Source organism: Neltuma alba, unplaced genomic scaffold (genome assembly GCF_004799145.2).
Source record: "Neltuma alba isolate B1F8T4 unplaced genomic scaffold, ASM479914v2 tig00011359_pilon, whole genome shotgun sequence".
Classification (NCBI taxonomy): Eukaryota; Viridiplantae; Streptophyta; class Magnoliopsida; order Fabales; family Fabaceae; genus Neltuma; species Neltuma alba.
The window spans coordinates 50061-68822 of record NW_021636056.1 but is presented as its reverse complement, the minus strand read 5'-3'; the positions used below and the strand labels follow the sequence as shown (position 1 = coordinate 68822).

General features: G+C 34.7%; 4 protein-coding genes across 4 annotated transcripts; 2 read left to right on the top strand and 2 right to left on the bottom strand.

Moving 5' to 3' along the window:
- Positions 1–196: 196 nt before the first annotated feature.
- LOC114712412 (uncharacterized) lies at positions 197–12292 on the bottom strand. The gene is made up of 4 exons (XM_028896947.1): positions 12275–12292; positions 2287–2603; positions 1398–1630; positions 197–712 (listed from the first exon to the last, which is right to left on the bottom strand). Exons 2-4 carry the CDS (start codon positions 2563–2565, stop codon positions 517–519), a joined length of 708 nt encoding a protein of 235 aa, XP_028752780.1. The 5' UTR covers positions 2566–2603; positions 12275–12292; the 3' UTR covers positions 197–516.
- On the top strand, positions 5092–7907 carry LOC114712415 (bifunctional bis(5'-adenosyl)-triphosphatase/adenylylsulfatase FHIT-like). The gene is made up of 5 exons (XM_028896951.1): positions 5092–5260; positions 5335–5445; positions 5814–5960; positions 7257–7355; positions 7460–7907. The coding sequence occupies exons 2-5, from the start codon at positions 5335–5337 to the stop codon at positions 7574–7576; spliced, it is 474 nt and encodes a 157-aa protein (XP_028752784.1). The 5' UTR covers positions 5092–5260; the 3' UTR covers positions 7577–7907.
- On the top strand, positions 12157–14621 carry LOC114712414 (bifunctional bis(5'-adenosyl)-triphosphatase/adenylylsulfatase FHIT-like). Its single transcript, XM_028896950.1, has 5 exons — positions 12157–12215; positions 12345–12455; positions 13146–13292; positions 14125–14226; positions 14336–14621. Exons 2-5 carry the CDS (start codon positions 12345–12347, stop codon positions 14447–14449), a joined length of 474 nt encoding a protein of 157 aa, XP_028752783.1. The 5' UTR covers positions 12157–12215; the 3' UTR covers positions 14450–14621.
- Positions 14622–15231: 610 nt separating this feature from the next.
- On the bottom strand, positions 15232–17888 carry LOC114712417 (calcium uniporter protein 6, mitochondrial). The gene is made up of 2 exons (XM_028896953.1): positions 17153–17888; positions 15232–16163 (listed from the first exon to the last, which is right to left on the bottom strand). The coding sequence occupies exons 1-2, from the start codon at positions 17681–17683 to the stop codon at positions 15693–15695; spliced, it is 1002 nt and encodes a 333-aa protein (XP_028752786.1). The 5' UTR covers positions 17684–17888; the 3' UTR covers positions 15232–15692.
- Positions 17889–18762: the final 874 nt, after the last annotated feature.

Here is an 18762-nt window from a genome sequence, read left to right as displayed (position 1 = left end):
AGTGCAGAATTGCAGATGTAGGAAACAATTTTCGCTGGCGGAAGCATGCAGCACCATTGTTTGCCTGCTTTGAATTACCAATTCTCCAAAGAATTTGATGGTGATAATAGGATAAGGCACAACATTGTTTGAAGTGTCAATGAACGGTTTAACAGGAAGCTTTTACACACTGTTACTGGATTCAGGTAACTGAATGTGAGATTTTAAGTCAAATTATTTACTAAACTATTGTAGAAGGAAATTAATATTCAGGACTTCACATACAAGTCTTAAACTACACAAAGAAAGACTAATTCCATGGCATTATCTATACTTTCCTCACATGAGATACAGATGCAATTCCTAGACCCTATAATTGTAAGCATAACTTGATTTCAGGGAAACATATTGCATTCACAAAAAATTACAAAGCTGAATGGAAATTTCACCAACTTCAACCACCAGGTAGTAACGATTTAAAAAGCCTCAGGAGAGAAGTCTAATGAAGACTATTAGCAAAACAAATTGAAGAATATCTCAAGCCTGCACCTCTTTCTTCTGTCCAGGAGGCAAAAATGGTTCCCACCATCCAAATTTGTACTTGGGATAGGGTGCCACCCATTTTTCTGGCTTCTCAAACTCTAGATTGACAGGATTGGAGGCTAGTGCTTCTTCTAGACTCTCAGCTTCAAAGCTTTCTGATAGAACTCGATCCAGTCTCAGCTTCATGAATCTGCTTGACACATAAGATCAGAGTTACAAGGTGGATAAGACATTAAAAAAATTGCATTTGATGCTGTTTTGATAACTTCCATTCCGGAGTTTTTGTCTCCTACACAGTCCATTTTCTTCTTGGCTTATTGTTGCTTCGTTATATTCTTTGATTTTATGGAACTCTTATCAGCCAGACCCAGGCAAAAGAAATCTAGAGGAAACTAACATTTAGAACCCCAATATCCACATGGCAAAACTGACACTAACTAGAATCTCGAAGGAGAAACGAAAGCTGATTGGGAGGAAGATAGGACTTCTAGGCAAAACCATGGCATAAGAATTAAGAAATTTCCCTTTTAGCCCCATCATGCCTCAGCTTAACTCCAGTGATGGTGGTGGCTGAGATTTTTTGTTTTATGCCTACAAATCAAGGAAGCAGATTATGATGTTCCAATGTGAAGGCAAGGCATTCTATAAATTGTTGCATGCCTACAAACAACAACTAAACCCAAGATCTTCTTGCTGTCAAAAGAAACTTTTGACTTGTGGTCATGGACACAGATGAATTAGAGAATTCTCACACGTTTCACCCTTGTTATGAAGGCATCTCCAAACACTACTAGAATTTAATGTACCTATCTTTTAGTAGGAATTGTAGAACTTTCAGTTAATAACTGACAAAAGGGGGAAATCAATGTTCTTACGTGATCCAGGGACCGTTGGTCGACACAAGAGCAACAGCAGGTCTCTTTAATCTCTTGGTAATTTCAGGGAACCGATCCAAGAACTTAGGCTCAATCACTAGCCAGAAATCCTGTTCTTTGTTACGCTCCGCATAGTTACGAAGTTTTTCAAACAAGACTTCTTGGAAATGCTCCTCTTCATCCAGCATGAACTTTGCATTTGCAACAACAAAGTAATACTTGTTGTCTTTATTCTACAAGAATGACATCAAAATGGTCAGACCATTTACCATCAAAACCACACAAAAAAAGTTAGGACACAAATCACACGCCTAGAAATCACCAAGCACATTCTATCAAGAAAAGCATACCCTAGAAAATCTCAAATTACAGGCTAAAATGTTCCCATTAGAGAAGAATACTAATTAGTCCCTTTGAAAGCATCATTACTGATACGCACACTACGACAAAACAAAATCTGAAATGTCCAGGTTATAATTGAAAATTATGTTTTACAGAAGAAACCCCACAAGTGTTGGATAAGCAAATGGAAACCCTTTGTAGTCATAGAAGTGATTATACATGATACATCTGGAGGGAGAGAGACAGAAAGTGAGGATGAGCGTAAACAAGAGAAGTTAATCCCATACACAGTAATATAATCACCTGTTGTGTCACCCTCTCTGTCATATTTGTTGGACAAAGGGATATATAAGTTATAACATGGATTTGACAAAAACGAAGTATTACGAGTGAAGCATGGACATTGGAATAAATATAAGACATTGCTAGAAAATTAGAATAGATTACTAACTCCACTGAAAATCAATTATGGGTCCCAACAAAAATGGCAAAAATCAACGAGGAGACCAATTCTAGTATGAGAACAGAACAGCATAGAGAGAAAGACCTTGCTGGGAGGATCAGAACTGAGCTGATCAGAATCCACAGCAGCAACAGCTGGGGTGAAAGGTCCTGAAGGTCTAGAATCCTTGAAGGAGAAGGATAAGCCCCAATTATTGTGAGCACAACGAGACTTGAGTCCCATAGGTAACGATTCTGTGCGATTAAGGAGTTTCTGTCTTCTGCTGCTTCCTGGGAATGCCAGAGCAGAATACTGAGCTTGGGTCTGAGACGACGCCATTGTAGATGATGAACCCAGAGCTAGAGTGGCAACGCCTAGCATCATTATCCTCCTCTTTAAACCCTTCTTCTTCTTCTTCTTCTCCAAGGTTTGATCTTTCTGGGGGTGTGGGAAGTGTGTTCTATTGTATCGAGAGAGATGGGAGAAGGGAGGAAGACTATGGCAAATGGCACTCGGACAGCGAGACACTATCAGAGTTTCTTGGCGCAGACCTTATCCAGAGTTATCTTTTAATCTTGCAATACGTTACTTGTTTTTCACTTCCCATAATAACCTATGTGCTGCTTTTTCCCCAGAAAGCACCAATCTATGTGCTGGTTTCTATTTTGTTCTTTTTTTTTTTTTTGGGATAATTTTAGGAAAAGTTCTACTAAAGATTTCTTTTTTTTAAAAACGACATAAAAAATTAAATTTTTATTTCTTTAAAATTAGAAAATGGTCGTTGGTATTTTTTAGAATAATCAATATATTCCTCAAAATGTAAGATATTCCGAAAATATGCAATATTTTTTATTGTTGTCCTTTAATTACAATTCAAACCCAAATTAGTTATATCTAAAAGAAGACAATTTTTGGTCATTCTATCATTTTTAGTAATAGCTGATAAAAGCGAAGGTCCATTTCCACATAATGTTGGTTTGTGCCTTGGAAAACCAGGTTCACATGAGCAGCTATGTGACTCCTTTAAAAGCAAGGAATGTTGATAGATTCTCATATTAATTCATGACTTGGCGAAGAAACAATAATATATATATATATATATATATATATCCACCCCAAATGTTGCGTATGGTAATTTTATTACAAAATCTTATTTCAACGAGAATAGAGTATGTCCTTCAGTTGAATTATATAATTAATTTACAGAAGTTAAAAAATTAATTAAATTATACCACCACGCCATTTTTTTTAATGAAAATGAATATCCACTAACTCAAAAGAGAGATATAAAAATATAAATGCTCAAAATTCAAGCTTTTCATCACCTTCCATCTGCTTATCTGAACAGATAAAACGTGATCAAATAGGTAAAAATTGTCCTCGAGATCATAAGAAATTTTTGCTAGCTGGTGAGCCATTAAATTTTCCTCTCTGAACCTACGGTTAAATCACCTGATAGTCTCTACAGAGTAATTTAGCTTCATCTATAACATTGCTATAGGAGCAAGGATTATCACATGGCCTGATTAATAAATTCATAGCTTTTATGCAATCAAATAGGAGAAAAAGTTTTCTAATGTCCTTAGACGGTTAGACCAACACAAGCAGATGTTTCTGAATGATTCCTATTAGTTTTGCTGTGGCTGGAGAAACACTGGTTAGTTTACAACTCCAGCCAAAGATGGATCACCGTTTCCAAAGCTACATCACTGGTGCTGGTTTTCTTGGTTTTTTCCCCCCAGTAAATGAAGAATATTTTAATAATTAAATAGTAGTATTGTTGGCTGAAATGCTTTTCTGAAGAGTGCAAAAAAAAAAAAAGACAAGGAAAGTAGCCTCCAGTACCTTCAAGGTGTGAGCATTACTTTTTTTTTAGACTTAATTTGTCCACAATTATTCTTATTTTATAAAGAATAAGTTGGATTAACTAACAAATTTCTTTTAAGATACAATAAAGACACTTGAATATGGATTGCATTTTTAATATTCAAGTTGAGATGATGGTATTTACAAAATAATAATTTATCTTAACGTGCACTATAATGAGTTTGATTTCGGTGCACTTATACCACGTTGTATTTGTTGTCTCATCTAAGTGAAGTGATAGTGAGAGGTTTATATAAACTATAAAATGATGCATCTTACAATAATATCTCTTTAATTAAAAGTTATAAACGCATGTTGTCTCATGAACTACATTATTTGAATAGCCAAATGTTATTTAATAACTTTTTCATAAAGAATTGTATATTTTTAATATGTAAGGTTACCTTAAAAAAATAACACGATATTTCATCAAGTGATGGTTGTCACCCCTTTACATATATAATTTTAGAAACCAAATAGACACAACTTTAGTGACTTTTAGTATTGTAACTCCCTATATAACTCCTCATATAAATATATTAATTCAGATAAAAACACAACCATTCTTATAAATTTGTTAATTTGATAAATTCATATGAAGAAATGACTTTTGAAAAAACATATCTCTCTATTATGGAAATATTCCAACAAGTACTATTTAATTATATGGAACCCGCAGTGAAGTTTAAGATTTCTTTGGGTCTTTCATGCAATTATGTTGCTTTCAAGGGCCTTCAAGGATTTTCTCCCTCGAAAGGAGTAAGCAGGTAAACAACCCCGCGTCAGGCAGTTTTTTTTCTCGGTTCTTCGCGCTTCGCTGAAGATTTTTTTTTGTTTTGTTTTTTTAAAGACTTTCCCTGAAGTTTCTACTTACCCCAGTCCTTGCATTTTCTCCGATGCTTCTTATGATGTATTGTAATTCTGATATGGATCCTTGTCAGTTGTCACTTGCTTTGTTCGTTTGTGATTCACTTTGATTACCTAAAACGATTGTATATGACAATATTAAAAGAAGACCTCAGGAAATCTCTTTTCTAATTTTCTTCGGTCGCCCTAAAAAAATTGTAAAATCCCACAATATACTTCCAAGGAGTCATGAAAATGGAAAAGCATCTATTCTTGTTGCCATCTCTTGTTGATCACAGATTCTTCTTGTTTCTTCTTCATCGGTCCAGTCCTGCAGCTGCGATCGATCTCCTCTTTGACCATTAGGGTATTTATGCATTCAACTTCCACACCATTAGAGTATTTATGCATTCCACTGATGGTTTTTGCAAATAAACGCAGATGGCTGCGCAGTATTATCCTTTTGGTGGTTACAAGATTTCTGAGAGCGTAGTGTTCTATACCACTCAGCTTACATTTGCCTTTGTCAACTTTTGTCCTGTTCGTCCGGGTATGGTGTTTCATTTTAGTTTTGATTTTTGGTAACAAGTGTTTAATTTTAGTTTAATTGTTCAAAGACATGTTATCTAAGTCATTTTCCTTTTTATCTTTGATTGATTCAATTGTCTACTTTATTTTTTGATTGAATTTGAGTGAATTAGCTTTTTTTCCTTTTGCAGGTCATATCCTTTCTTTTTATGGGTTGTCATTGATACAAAGCATGGTTGGGATCATTGTTGTTAGTTGGATTTCAAGTTTGTGGCTTTTCTTTTGTTTGCAAATTAGAAACAAGCCAAGCATCGTTATGTTCTTTTGGTGCTTAGTCAGTGTAAACTTTTAACACAGTTTGACTTTGAATTTGGCTGACTTAACATGAATCACATGTGCTTGTGTGCCCAAAGCGTGAAGTGAAGCGAGTTGCTGATCTCACTGCTGATGAAACTTGTGATTTATGGCTCACTGCACAGAAAATTGGCGGGCAGCTGGAAAGCTATAGCAATGCATCATCACTTACATTGAATATCCAAGTAAGTTGAAGTGGAATCTGCTTATGCATCCTTTCGCTTATGCATCCCTTCTTATTTGTTCATTTTGTGCTTGTTTCATTCCTTTCATATGCAGCCCTTTCCCCTTTGATTAGGAAGTTATTGACATTATTTAATCTGTTCTCTGTCCCTCGAGCTCTACTCTCTCCCTGTGGCTCTCATCTATTTTTTTATACTCAATGTAAACATGATAATCTGCATACTTGTTAGCTTTTGCATAACTTGTATGATGTGATGTTTGTGTTCTTCAATTTTGATTCTGTCACATGTGAGTGTTCCCTGATCTTGTTTGTTAAGCTTGAAGTCTTGTTAGGGTCTTCTTGTTTCATTCAAGTTTACCTTCTTTATCTTGGACTTCTATTCTCAAACTTACTTTGTCCGTTTATAGTCTAGTTTTTCCACTACTGTCTAACTGTACTGTCGGGTGGTGTTTGGTGCATGGATATTCCAATTTCTTGAGTAATTAGGAAGTTATATATGAGATATGTCAACATAAGATACATGACAGCTTCAAGATTTACGTAAAGATGATCAAGTGCTTGCAATATAATTCAAACTTACCCAACAACGCCTTACTGTAAACTACCCCTTTAATTTAGTGATACTTTTATGCTCATTTTCTTCTGACACAATGCACTAAGACTTCACCTAGGGGCTTGTGAAATGCTTTTGAAAGAAAAAAGAGATATGGGCTATGTTTGGTACGGAGTATTAAAAATAAGGGATAAGGATTGGGATTGGGGTTGAAAACATATGTCAAAAAGATACTTAGCATGAGTGATTTCTTATCACATGGGATTAGGCAATCCCATATAAATAGGATTGGAGAATACCACCTCCCCTCATGGTATTCCCTAATCCCACATATATGGGTTTGTCTAATCCCAAGTATCATATAATTACTCATACTAAACACCCTTTTAATATAGTTTTATACTTTTAATCCCAATCCCTATTTCTCATTTTTAATGCTTTGTACCAAACGGGACCATAGAGTAAAGAGGGGAGGATTGAAAAGAGTAGAAGTGGGTTCCATGCGCTCCTTTTCTCTTAGTACATGAGAAGGATCAAACTTATAACCCACTAATTTGCTATCTAAATCTCTTGCTCTACCAACCATATAAATTGCCCCCGGTTAGCAGATAGGTAGTCTTATTTGAATATTTTCAAATGAGCAGAATTGATTTTTGGTCTCCTTACAATCATCACGCCACTTGCTTCGTATGGTGCTTACATTACATCTGGGAAAACTTAGTAGATCATCTTTTTGTATCTTAGGATGGGCCCCAGGCAGGACAGACCGTTCCTCATGTTCACATTCATATCATTCCCCGAAGAGCTGGTGATTTTGAGAACAATGACGACATATATGATGAAGTAGAACGAAAGTTTTTGGCTATTTTTCCTTCCCAAAAGTTTGTTTTTAATTCGCATTCTCTTTGTTTTGACTTTTGATATTTGCTGTTTTGTTATTGGTGCAGATTGATTTGAAGGAGAAGCAATTAAAGATGAGGCTTGATAATGGGGAGAGCAAAGTCAGTGGTAGCCTTGAAGGGATGGCTGCAGAGGCAGATGAATACAGAAAACTTTTCTCATGAAAATTTTAACACGTGAAATAGGAGTGGAATCCCCTCATATTCTCTTTGACATCGTTCCAGTTTATTTGGACTATTTCGAGTATGATAATAATCGAATAGCTACAAAATAAGTTATAAAACTTGAGGCTCCTGGCCTTGTGGTTGTGGAGGACCTGATAACATTATATGATTGGATAGTTCATCTTTCCCAGCTGTATTTGGTTTCTCATGACTAATATGGATCTGCTGCATTGCATGTAGTTTGAGAAATAAGTTACAATGGCTTATAAACAAGCTTGTTATAATTTTTATTTTATAATATATAGAAGTGTATCGAAGGTGCTTGCCTTTGCACTCAAGGGACTGTGATGAGAGGCTAAAAACAGGTCCGGTGCCGATCACGTTACCTTTAATTGGTGCTTCACTAAAGGGAGTGCCTTATCTTAAGCACCTTAATCGTATTAAGTAATTGACTTGTAAGTCTAAATTTGAAAGTTATAAAACTGCTTGAATAATGAAGCCCAACCTTCAATGTTTCATTTCATTTTTCAGATTTTATATGTTAAACCAGCACTAACCTCAATCCTCTACTATTTATAGAATAATAAATATTTGAAAATATCAGAAGTCTCTTCCTCTCTCGAGTTTTCTCTCAAGGACGGCGAGTGTTAGCATCTCGTCTTGTGCGAGTGTGAGTGCACGGTGTCTCCCTCTCTGGTCAGATGAGGGGACGTCCATGCTTTGGTTTTCTTTGTTTCATTTTTCTGTTCTGCTTTTGTTCTATTTGGTGTAGCTAATAGAGCTTCATTCTATCGGTGCATTAATAACCAGATTTTTGGGGTGTTTCCACAACAGCTCTTGCTCAATGGTGGTTTTGATAGATATGCTTCTAGCCACTCTGATTTGCGTTTTTGGGGTTGGGATTGTGAAGGCTGTTGGCGATTTTGTTTGGTTTATTTGTAAAATGACTTTAATTGACTCAGTTTGGTGGTGGCGCGTTTGGAGTGATAGAAATAGAAAGCTCTTTGTCCATCTAGTGCTATTGCTTGCTTGGTTGCTGGTCAGTTTTCCTCCTCCTTCTGCTGCGTCTTCTTTGCCATTGGTCATGGATGGTTCTGTAACGATGGGACACCCATGGTTGCTCTTGTACAACCGTTTTGGTTGATTTCTTGCCAGTAAAAAGGTTGGGTCCTTAGGAGTGGTTCTCTGAACCCCAGCCCTTATGGTAGCCTCGTTGCCACTCGCAGCATTTTTCCTCCCATGGGCTCTGGTACAATGGTGTAGCGAGGTGGTAGGCGGCAGTGGCAGCAGCTCTTTTTTTGAGTAGGATGGTATCGCTGTCTCAGGGTATCCCAGCCACAAACGGCCAGGTGCACTCGCAGGTATCGAGCCCATGACATGGTAGGGAAGGCGCCTTGCGTTCCCGTTTGCGACCAGTTAGACTCGACTCTTGCAGGTAGTGGCAGCAGCTCTTTAATCCCCTTGTTCTATTGTTTGGGGCCAGGGTTGAGTTTTTGTGGAAAAAAAGGGTTAAAAATAATTACTTGATGTTTAAAATAATGGTCTTATGTTCTAAAAATTACTCCCTCGTCCTTTTTCATAAATAACAATTATCATTTTTTCTTGTCTTTAAATATAAACAGCATTTACAAGTTGTCTTAAATTTTTATAACATTTTTTTTATTCTCATAAATTACTTATTTTAATATTTAATATATTTATTGTCTTATTTTTTCAAACAACCATTTCTCTCCATCATATATATTCTCTCTTTCATAATTCTTTTTATTATAATATTTTTCTTATTCTTTTTATTATACCCTCTCCTTCTGTAAATAAGGATATTTTGAAGAAAGAACTTCTAATTTTTACTAATTTATTGTTTTTAACTATTTTTTTGATTTAAGTGATGAAGTTCTATGTCATTTATTAAAAAAGACAGGGGGAGTATTTTTTTTTTTTTAAAGCTTCATTTTCTTGTTTTCGGTTTCTCCACTAAAGATTCAGAAAAATGGGATTCACAAGGTGGGTGAGAAAAGAAAGAAAAAGCTTTATTTGTTTTTTTAACTCAACCCCTTAAATTAATTTTTAGTATTAATATGAAATCATTTTTTAAAAATACTACATTTGTTTGATTTCTAATTTTTATATATTTTTCTCCGTTAAATATATTTTCATATTTTTAAATTTTTTAATAATAAATTAATTATTTATTTTGAATAATTTTATTTTTAATATTTCCTTTACAATTGTCACATTATATATTTTAATATTAAATATATATTATTTAATAAAATTTATATTCTTTTTAATCATTTTATATTTAAACTAATTTTTTTATTAATTATATAAACAAGTTCTAGGCTGCCTTTGGATCTCCATTTGCAATGGCAAACATGCCTAGGCAAATGTAAAACGCATGTTGATAGCTTATTTGAAGAAGTCTAGTTGTTTTTTTTTTTTTGACCTGAGAAGAAGTCTCGCTGTTTGGCATAGCCTTTTTGTAAATGGACTCTTTGTTTCATCGTACCTTGCAAATGAAGCCACCTTTTGCTGTGTCAGAACTCAGAAGTAAAAGTCCATTGCCAACGCGGAAAGAGAAGGACAATAGTGAAGAGACAAAAGGCTATCTTGTATTGTTGGGGAGAAAGATAAAATCACTATAAAAAAAACCCAATAACTTAATTATTTACAATAGTATCCTAAGAAAAAAATAATTAATGAACTTTATTCATATGTATTACTAATTTTAAATTTTTAATTAAGCTCTAAAAATCTGCAAAAAAAAATAAAATATTATTCAATAGCTATATGTACAAAAATTATGTTAAATATATCTAATTAAGTTTTTTTTACTATTTGTTTTTCTTATAATACCTTAACTCTTTATTTTTATGCCTTTAATTTTAATATTTTTCTTAAATTTATTAGATTATATACATTATACATATATAAAATAAGACTCATACTTTTTTTAGTCAAATTACATCTAAATTTACTTTTCAATTACTCATCCAAATAAGTTTCGATTTATCAAATTAACCTTTTATAAATAGCAATCCAAATATAAATCACATTATACTAACTGATTTTTACTCCAACTCATGTTTGTAAAAATCAGATGGAATAAAAGTCAGTTTGTCACCACTAATCCAAACACAGTCTTAGTTTCTCAAACTGACTTTTTTTTTACACAAAAATCAATACAAACATAAGTTATATTATACTATCTTCCTTTTACCCAAAAAAAATTGCTTCTACCACTACTAATCCAACCACACTTAGTTATTTCGGTCTGTGCCTATTTTTTTTTCGTTTTTTTTTTTGTGTGGTTGCTGTTTACTTTTCCTTGTAAGCTTTTTAACTCTAATGGAATACTTTTCCCCGGTTAAAAAAAAAAAAAAAAGCGTTAACCTTATACCATTGCATGGGGTGCGCCAATGCTTTAAAGATGCACCAACCTAAAAATCAATAGGAAGTGCATGGCAGTGGCTTCTTTTAGTTTTACATATACAAAATGATATTATTTCAAGTTACATTCATCTCTGTTTTTATATAACATATATTTCTTTTTATTTTAGTGCCTTGTCCTATTTGGGCGTGTTCTTTTCAAGTTCATTTTGTTGACAAACTCTCAACCACTTGGGAAAAAAAAATAATTTAAACATCCTAAGGCGTTTTAGAGGTCTAGTAGACTAGCACCTTAAAGGCATCTCCTCCCTTTGGTAATATTGCATGCTACCTCATATTCTTAAGCTAAAGGGTTAGATTTAATTTTAACTATAACATATTAATTCACTTTATCTTTTATATTTATATTTTTTTTCAAGTTATTCTTATTAATGATACATATTAAGAAGTTTCTACTAAAAAGTAATTCTAATAGATATAATTAAAAAGAGTATATTAGAGAAATTAATATATATTTATTATAAATAACTAATTTAACTAATAATTACGCTTCATATAAACTTTATGTTTGTAATAAAATAAGAAAAAAATGACAAATAAAGATGTGAAAATTGCAAAATCCTAAATCAGGATTCATTAGAATACTACACTTTAAGAGGTTTTGACAATATACTTACAAGTAAAAACATATTTTTGTAAAAAAATACTTGATTTTGAAAATTTGCAATTCTTACAATCTCTTTTTATCATTTTTCCTAAAAATAAAAGTTTGTAGTTTTTTCTTTTAATATTTTATAAGAAACCAACCTCTTCCGCTGCATCTAATCTGCGTTGGTTTTTGCTGGTGTTGTAGAAATTTTTATTAAAAAAAAAAAAAAAGCACCGTTCACCTTAATTTTTTTTTAATTATAAAAAGAAATAAACTATCGTTGGGTAGTTTACTAGTTTTCGAAGGACTTGGTGGCGCTTCCTTGAATTTTCCACTACTTAAACAATCATTGCGTTTCCTCGATCCTTGTCACTTACTAGTACTTTGTTCGTTTCTTTGATTATCAAAATCGATGCAGACAATAGTAAAAGAAGACTTGAAGTTGTCCGTTTTCTCCGAGTCGCCTTAAAAAATTGTAAAATTCGGCAATAAAGTTTCAAGGAATCATCTTTTCTTGTTGCTATCTCTTGTTGAACTGCTTGCTTCTTCTTCGTCCGCCCCGTCCTGCAAGTGCGATCGGTCTCCTCTTCGACCATTACGGTATTTATGCATTCAACCTCTCCTTTCACTTTTGTCCTGGTTTGAGTTTCCCCACCCCGTCTTCTTTTTCTTCTTCTTCTCTCTTTGCACGCACACAAATTTTTAAATGGGTTTTGCAAATAAATTCAGATGGCTGCGCAATATTATCATTTTGGACGTCACCAGATTTCCGAGAGTGAAGTGTTCTACACCACCCAGCTTTCATTTGCCCTTGTCAACAATCGTCCTGTTCGTCCGGGTATGGTGTTGGCTCGATCATCAGTTCTCTCGTCTCTGCTGATTGTGTTTAATTTTAGTTTGATTATTCAAAGACGCGTGATCTAGATCATCTTACTTCTTATCTAATCAGTTTTCAACTAAATAGCTTGTTTTACTGTTTTTTATTGTATTTCCTCTTCCTTTTGCAGGTCATATCCTTTCTTTTTTATGGGTTGTCGTTGATACAAAGCATGTCGCGATCATTATTGCAGTTTTTTAGTTGGGTGGATTTCAATTATGGCTTTGTTTCGTTTGCAAATTAGAAACGAATTTAACAACTCTGATTCTAGCACAATCGTTTCTGAGTTTCACTGGTCCCTGATTGTTAGGAAGTCGGAACATATGGCGGCTTCTGTACAATTAGAGTGCCTAATTTGAGATATATGATTTTATCAGGGAAATGTGAATAATTTCACTAGAATGTTTGTTCCTAGGCGTTGATATTTCAAATCTCAAACAACCTGGGTAATCATGTATATAGGTTGTTGTAAAATAGTCTTGTTTCGATAAACAAGCGATATACCATGGCCTGTTTACGCCCACTAGCATCCGTATGAAGATGTTGGAAGAACAAAACCTCCTCTTCATATAATTGGCTGTACATTGCTCCTGGTACTTAGTGTGAAACTTTAATAAAGTTGGATGTTTAATTTGGTTGACTTAACAAAAATACATGTGCTTGTGTGCCCAAAGCGTGAAGTGAAGCGTGTTGCTGATCTAACTGCTGATGAGACTTGTGATTTGTGGATCACAGCACAGAAAATTGGTAGGCAGCTTGAAAGCTACCATAATGCATCATCGCTTACATTTGGTATCCAAGTAAGTTGAAGCAGAATACGCTAAGTAACCATTTATTCTTGTATTACTTCTTATTACTTTGTGTTAGTTTCATTCCTTTGACAGACACGATTAGAAAGTTGCTAGCATATTTTAATCTGTTATCTTGGACTGCTATTCTCAAACTCACTTTATCCATCTACTTTCTAGTCTAGATTTTTCACTATTGTCTAACTGTAATCTTAGGTGGGGTTTGGTGCATGGACATCACAATTTCTTGAGTACTTCGAAACTTATATACAAGAATTATCAAGTGCTTGTGTATTCACAATGTCACATTTGCCAAACAATAGTTGATCATAAACTCTGAAAGTAACCACTTTAATTAAGTGATGCTATGGTTATTCTCTTCTGATATAATGCACTAAGACTTTGCTCAGGGGATTTGAATTCTGTTAAATTAGACACCTGTGAAATGCTTTTGAAGTAAGAGAGAAATAGAGAGGAGAGAGTGAGTGATCGGAAAGAGAAGTGGGTTCCACACACACTCTTATTCTCTATGTCACCTCCTCTAATTCAGAAACCTTCTAATTTCATGATCCAAATATACTGTTTTTTGCTTTCCTTTTCTCTTAGTACATGAGAAGGATCAAACTTGTAACCTGTTATCCAAATCTCCAACCCTATCAACTTTGTAAGCTGCCCCCGCTATGCAATTCGGGAGAATTATTTGAATTTGAATGCTGCCAAATGAGCAGAATTCAGCATTGTGATATGTGATTTTTGTTTTCCTTACAAGCATTACGCTATCAGCATGGTATGCTGCTTACATTACATCTGGGGAAACATACTAAATCATCTTTTTGTACCTTAGGATGGGCCCGAGGCAGGTCAGACGGTTCCTCATGTTCACATTCATATTATTCCCCGAACAGCTGGTGATTTTGAGAACAATGATGATGACATAAATGATGAAGTAGGATGAAAGCTTTTCTCTCCTTTTCCTTCCTGAAAGTTTGTGTTACATTCTAACTCTCTAACTTTGTTTTGATATTTACTGTTTGACTGTTTGGTTATTGGTGCAGATTGATTTGAAAGAGAAGCAGTTAAAGAGGAGGCTTGATGAGGAGGAGAGGCAAATAAGGAGCCTTGGAGAGATGGCTGCAGAGGCAGATGAGTACAGAAAACTTTTCCAATGAAAATTTTAACGTGTGAAATAGAGGTTAAATCCTTTAAATATTCCGCTTGACATGGTTCCAGTCTATTGGGACTATATGAACTATAGTAATCAAATTTGTAGCTAAAGTATAAGTTATAAAACTTGATGCTTGTGGCCTTATGGTTGTGGAGGACATCATAATATTAAATGATTTGATAGTTCAGTCTTTTCTGCTGCATTTGTTGTTATCATTGATATCTTGTGCATTTTCTAAAATTTGATAAATAAGTGATAATAAATCATAATGTACGTATTATTAGAGTTTTTATATTATAGTCTTTGTTTTGCCTACAAGCAACACACTATGAGAAATGGTAACCTTTTAATAATTGAGCAACTAAGGAAAGTTTAACAAAGTTTAGTTTCTTAAAGTTCAGAAGAAATATTCCAGATTTTATAATTTTAACGAACTTCTGACCTATAATTAAAAGATTGATAAACCAAATTAGCGTTAAATTGATTAATGAAATTAACAGTAAATTGATAATATTTTCATTCATAACACATCAAATTGAAAAATTTCCGTGAGACGCCAAGTTGAGAAAAGTCTGCAAGAGACCAAATGAAACACTTCCAAATATGTTAAGAACCAAAATAAAAACTTCACTTAAAAATATGTAAGTGTGTCTTCTGAAATATTGTTACCCCAGAGTAAACTTCTGCATGCCCTTGTATTTAAACGAGTGACAAAGCTAATGATACTTCGTGGCAAAAGCAGATAGGCCAAAATATATAGCCATCGAATAAAGAACCTTGACAGTACATGCAGATCAATCTAATTATGTTAAACAAATGGAAGCAGAAGATACGATGCTCTTTGATGGTTTCTCAAGAGAAGGAAGAGAAATTATACATATATGCAGAATAATTAGGAGAAGCATGCTGGCACTGAAGCCATCGACTTAAAACTTATTCCCGCCAACATCAAAATTGGGGAACAAGGCTATGTAAGAGAGAACAGAAAGGCTATGTTATAAAGAACAAAAAACTAGTGAAAACGCGCACAAGTGCAGTTCTTTGGTGTTTGCTATCAAAATCCTTCAACAGAGGCATTACATGTGGAAACTTGTTTAAAACAGTCAAAAGTAGGATGCTTAATGTTAACAAAAGTCCACATGTTATACCTCTACTGAGAAACCTATGTAAGATGTATTCAAGGTAAGGATGTATAACTAAAAACCCATCTGATAAAGAAAAAGAATGTTTAGTTGTTAACCTTTTTGTTAAGAGTCATCCAGATCCAGTTCCATCCCCAAGCGTTTCTTCAAAATTGTATTGGCATCTAAAGATTGGATGCTTCTTCTCTGTAACTCCTTGAATCTCTCAACATCAAAATTATACCTCTTGATAAGCTTCTTCCGCCGAGAAATGAAGAGCCTCTTCATGAAGTCCTGATATGTGGGGTCCCTTGAAGTGAACAGAAAGTAGGCATAACCTATTACTAAGCCAGTGGACGTGACAAAAAATGCAATGGGCTCCATCACATCCCATGAGAATTCCCAGAATGTTAGCCTGAAGAAGAGGCCAACCTGAAGCAAACTGGCTCCTAGTCCGCACCAGAGAATTCTCCGGACCTGTTTATGTGCTAACATATCAATTTCTAGTTTCTTCTCCTGCAGCCTCCTCAACTCCTCACTTGTAGAATCCTCACAAGTCAGTACCAATGGAACAGCTCTTCGAACAAGATCAGCCACCTAAACATGTAGAGAATTGGCCCAGCGACAGAAAATAAAGAGGAATCAGCAAACAAGATGCTAAAAAGCAGAGCAACCGCCCGAACAATCAAATTGCATAATAGTCACCCAGTTTTATGAACAATCATGTACTAAAAAGTAAAAACCATTTCCTTAATGGATTTGTATTACCTCAGCCAAAAAAAAAAAAAAAAAAAAGAAGCTACAACGCATAGTTATAAGAAAATTATTTATTGCTGCTGTCTCATTTAGTTCTTCTGTGGCTTACTGTAAACCAGCCAGCCAGCGCGCCAGCGCCCAGCAGCCCCAATGTCGGCACTTCAAGAATGCCCATATTTCAAGTTGCAGCATTGAGAGTAAGCACGAATGCTACTTATAATTATGTCACATCAGAAGGAGTCAATCAGATTTTGAGATAGTCAAATGCTTGATTCCAATACTTCATACAAAAGGACCTAAGATCTTCGCTTCGGATAGCTTGCCAGCAAATCTTACCCACCAATGCTAAAGCAAGCTTGAGTGATTAGTCAGGGTGAAATCTCATCAATTATGAAATAAAATATTAGAAAGGTCAACGTCACTATAGTTCCAAATAGTTGATAGAATTTCCCTATTTGCCAAATATGAACAACGTTGAGCTAAGTCATCAATACCTTATAAATTAAAACCAAGATTTAAAACTAAAGAATTAGTTTAACAATATAATCATTGTTAAGGAAAGAATATATTGAGGGAACAAGAGGGCCAGAGTCCACTCTTACCAAAAAGCAGGAAATGAAGGGCTAATGGCATCTTGTGAGAAGTGATGCCAACTACACATCACTTTTAGTAACATATTTCCATCTGGAAATGCTTTATTGTATGCTCCACAGGCAGAAGCAAAGTATACAATATACAAAATAAAGATCCAATTCAAATCTGATATAAAAGGTGAGCAAAAAAAAACATGAAAAGGTAAGGGCACCGAATAGTACAAGTTAAAAACTCACCTTTTGAGGATGAAGATAGACCTTATCCCTGAAAAGAAGAATGACTCCAGCTTCGTCAAGAACGCGAGCATAAGCTGAAGCCTCTTCAGGAGACCTAGCAACACCTGTATTCTCACATGCTTGAAGAAGCTCAGAGAATGGAATAACTTCCTTTCCTTCCCCTTCCAGCTTAGACTTGAGCGATTCCACATTCACCAATCTCATGAGCTTTTTAGCTTCTGAGAAGGACATGGTATCGCTTTTTCCACTATCTTTTTCTGTATTACCGCCATTATCAGATGATTTCGAATTATTGGAGTCTTCAGGCGATGAAGATATCCCTCTCTTAATCTCACTGAACACAAATGATAAAGGAATTATTCCTCCTCCTCCTCCTCCTCGACATTCTGTTGCAATATCCCTCGAACCCAATAACGGAGGATTACCAGGACGAAGCTTCCTTCCACAACCATGGCCGATGTTAACAACCGCAGATAAGCTTTGCTTCAATAAACCGACTCCACCGCCGGCACGCCACCACCTACTCCACATTTTGAAAACTCAGAGGAAGAAAGGGATTTTCGAAGAGAAAATTTTGAACTCTATATAAACAAAAATCAACACAACCGACAATTGTCATTCCATTTGGATGCCTCAAAATCCTACACAACTACCACCCACAATCTTCTGACATATTTCGAAACCACAGTCTCATAAATGAATGCTAATAGCTACCACATTTCGAGAAGGGAAGCAAGTAAGACGAATTCAAGAACATTTGTCGGAAAATTAATTTATGAAAGAGAAAGTGACGTGCTTTCGATTATATATATGGACCATGGAGCTTCATTTTGCGAACTGCAGTGTTTCTAAATATGTAGAAAATAAAAAGAGAAAGCGAGGAAAGCAAGGCAGGCGCCGCGGAGAAGGGAAGGACGAAGCTGAACGAGGAAATGAAGTGATCCATTACTTTCTCAAACACACAAACACTCACATTAACATTGGTTTAACGACTATTAACAAGGACTTTTAAGGACCCACGTCCACGAAATAGTCCGTTCTTGACCTTGTTTATATAAATACGGAACAAACGTCTGTTCTCATCTCCCTCACGCCCATTTTTTCAGACTGAAGAACGTGTGGTAGGAAATGGTCAATTTTGGACAAATATACAAGGACGTCTTTTCTACGGGTTCATGAAACTTTTAATCCCAAAATCTTCTTCAAATTATTAATTTGATTCATAAAGTTTAATTTTGAAAAAATTCACATAAAAAAGCTTAAAATTATTATATCCTAAATTAGGTTTGTTAACTATATTTTAATAGCTTTTTATAACTACGCTTTAATTAGTTTTTACAGGAATTCCTTCAAGCTTCTTTTTGTGTCTCTTTAATTTTCATAAATTAAATATTTAAAATTTCATAATTATATACAATTAGTCTTTTTGAGCCCCAAGTTCAATTAGGCCTCAAAAAATTTATATAATACTACTTCCAATCCTAATTATAAGATTTCGCTTGTAAACTATAAACACAAACGAAATCTTATAATTAAGACCGGAGATAGTATTTGTTATGTACTACTAATCTAGGTTGGATTTAGTGGAAATGGTCAGTCTCTCACAACAT

Excerpts from the sequence above, each read along its gene's own strand:
- LOC114712412 (XM_028896947.1), bottom strand. The coding sequence starts at position 2,565 with ATGATGCTAGGCGTTGCCACTCTAGCTCTGGGTTCATCATCTACAATG. Across the intron at positions 1,631-2,286 it reads GTTCTGATCCTCCCAGCAAG|AATAAAGACAACAAGTATTA; the intron begins GTCTTTCTCTCT and ends TCATTCTTGTAG. Across the intron at positions 713-1,397 it reads ACCAACGGTCCCTGGATCAC|ATTCATGAAGCTGAGACTGG; the intron begins GTAAGAACATTG and ends TGTGTCAAGCAG.
- LOC114712414 (XM_028896950.1), top strand. The coding sequence starts at position 12,345 with ATGGCTGCGCAATATTATCATTTTGGACGTCACCAGATTTCCGAGAGT. Across the intron at positions 12,456-13,145 it reads ATCGTCCTGTTCGTCCGGGT|CATGTGCTTGTGTGCCCAAA; the intron begins ATGGTGTTGGCT and ends TTAACAAAAATA. Across the intron at positions 13,293-14,124 it reads CGCTTACATTTGGTATCCAA|GATGGGCCCGAGGCAGGTCA; the intron begins GTAAGTTGAAGC and ends TTTGTACCTTAG.
- LOC114712415 (XM_028896951.1), top strand. The coding sequence starts at position 5,335 with ATGGCTGCGCAGTATTATCCTTTTGGTGGTTACAAGATTTCTGAGAGC. Across the intron at positions 5,446-5,813 it reads TTTGTCCTGTTCGTCCGGGT|CATGTGCTTGTGTGCCCAAA; the intron begins ATGGTGTTTCAT and ends TAACATGAATCA. Across the intron at positions 5,961-7,256 it reads CACTTACATTGAATATCCAA|GATGGGCCCCAGGCAGGACA; the intron begins GTAAGTTGAAGT and ends TTTGTATCTTAG.
- LOC114712417 (XM_028896953.1), bottom strand. The coding sequence starts at position 17,683 with ATGTGGAGTAGGTGGTGGCGTGCCGGCGGTGGAGTCGGTTTATTGAAG. Across the intron at positions 16,164-17,152 it reads TCTATCTTCATCCTCAAAAG|GTGGCTGATCTTGTTCGAAG; the intron begins GTGAGTTTTTAA and ends CTACATGTTTAG.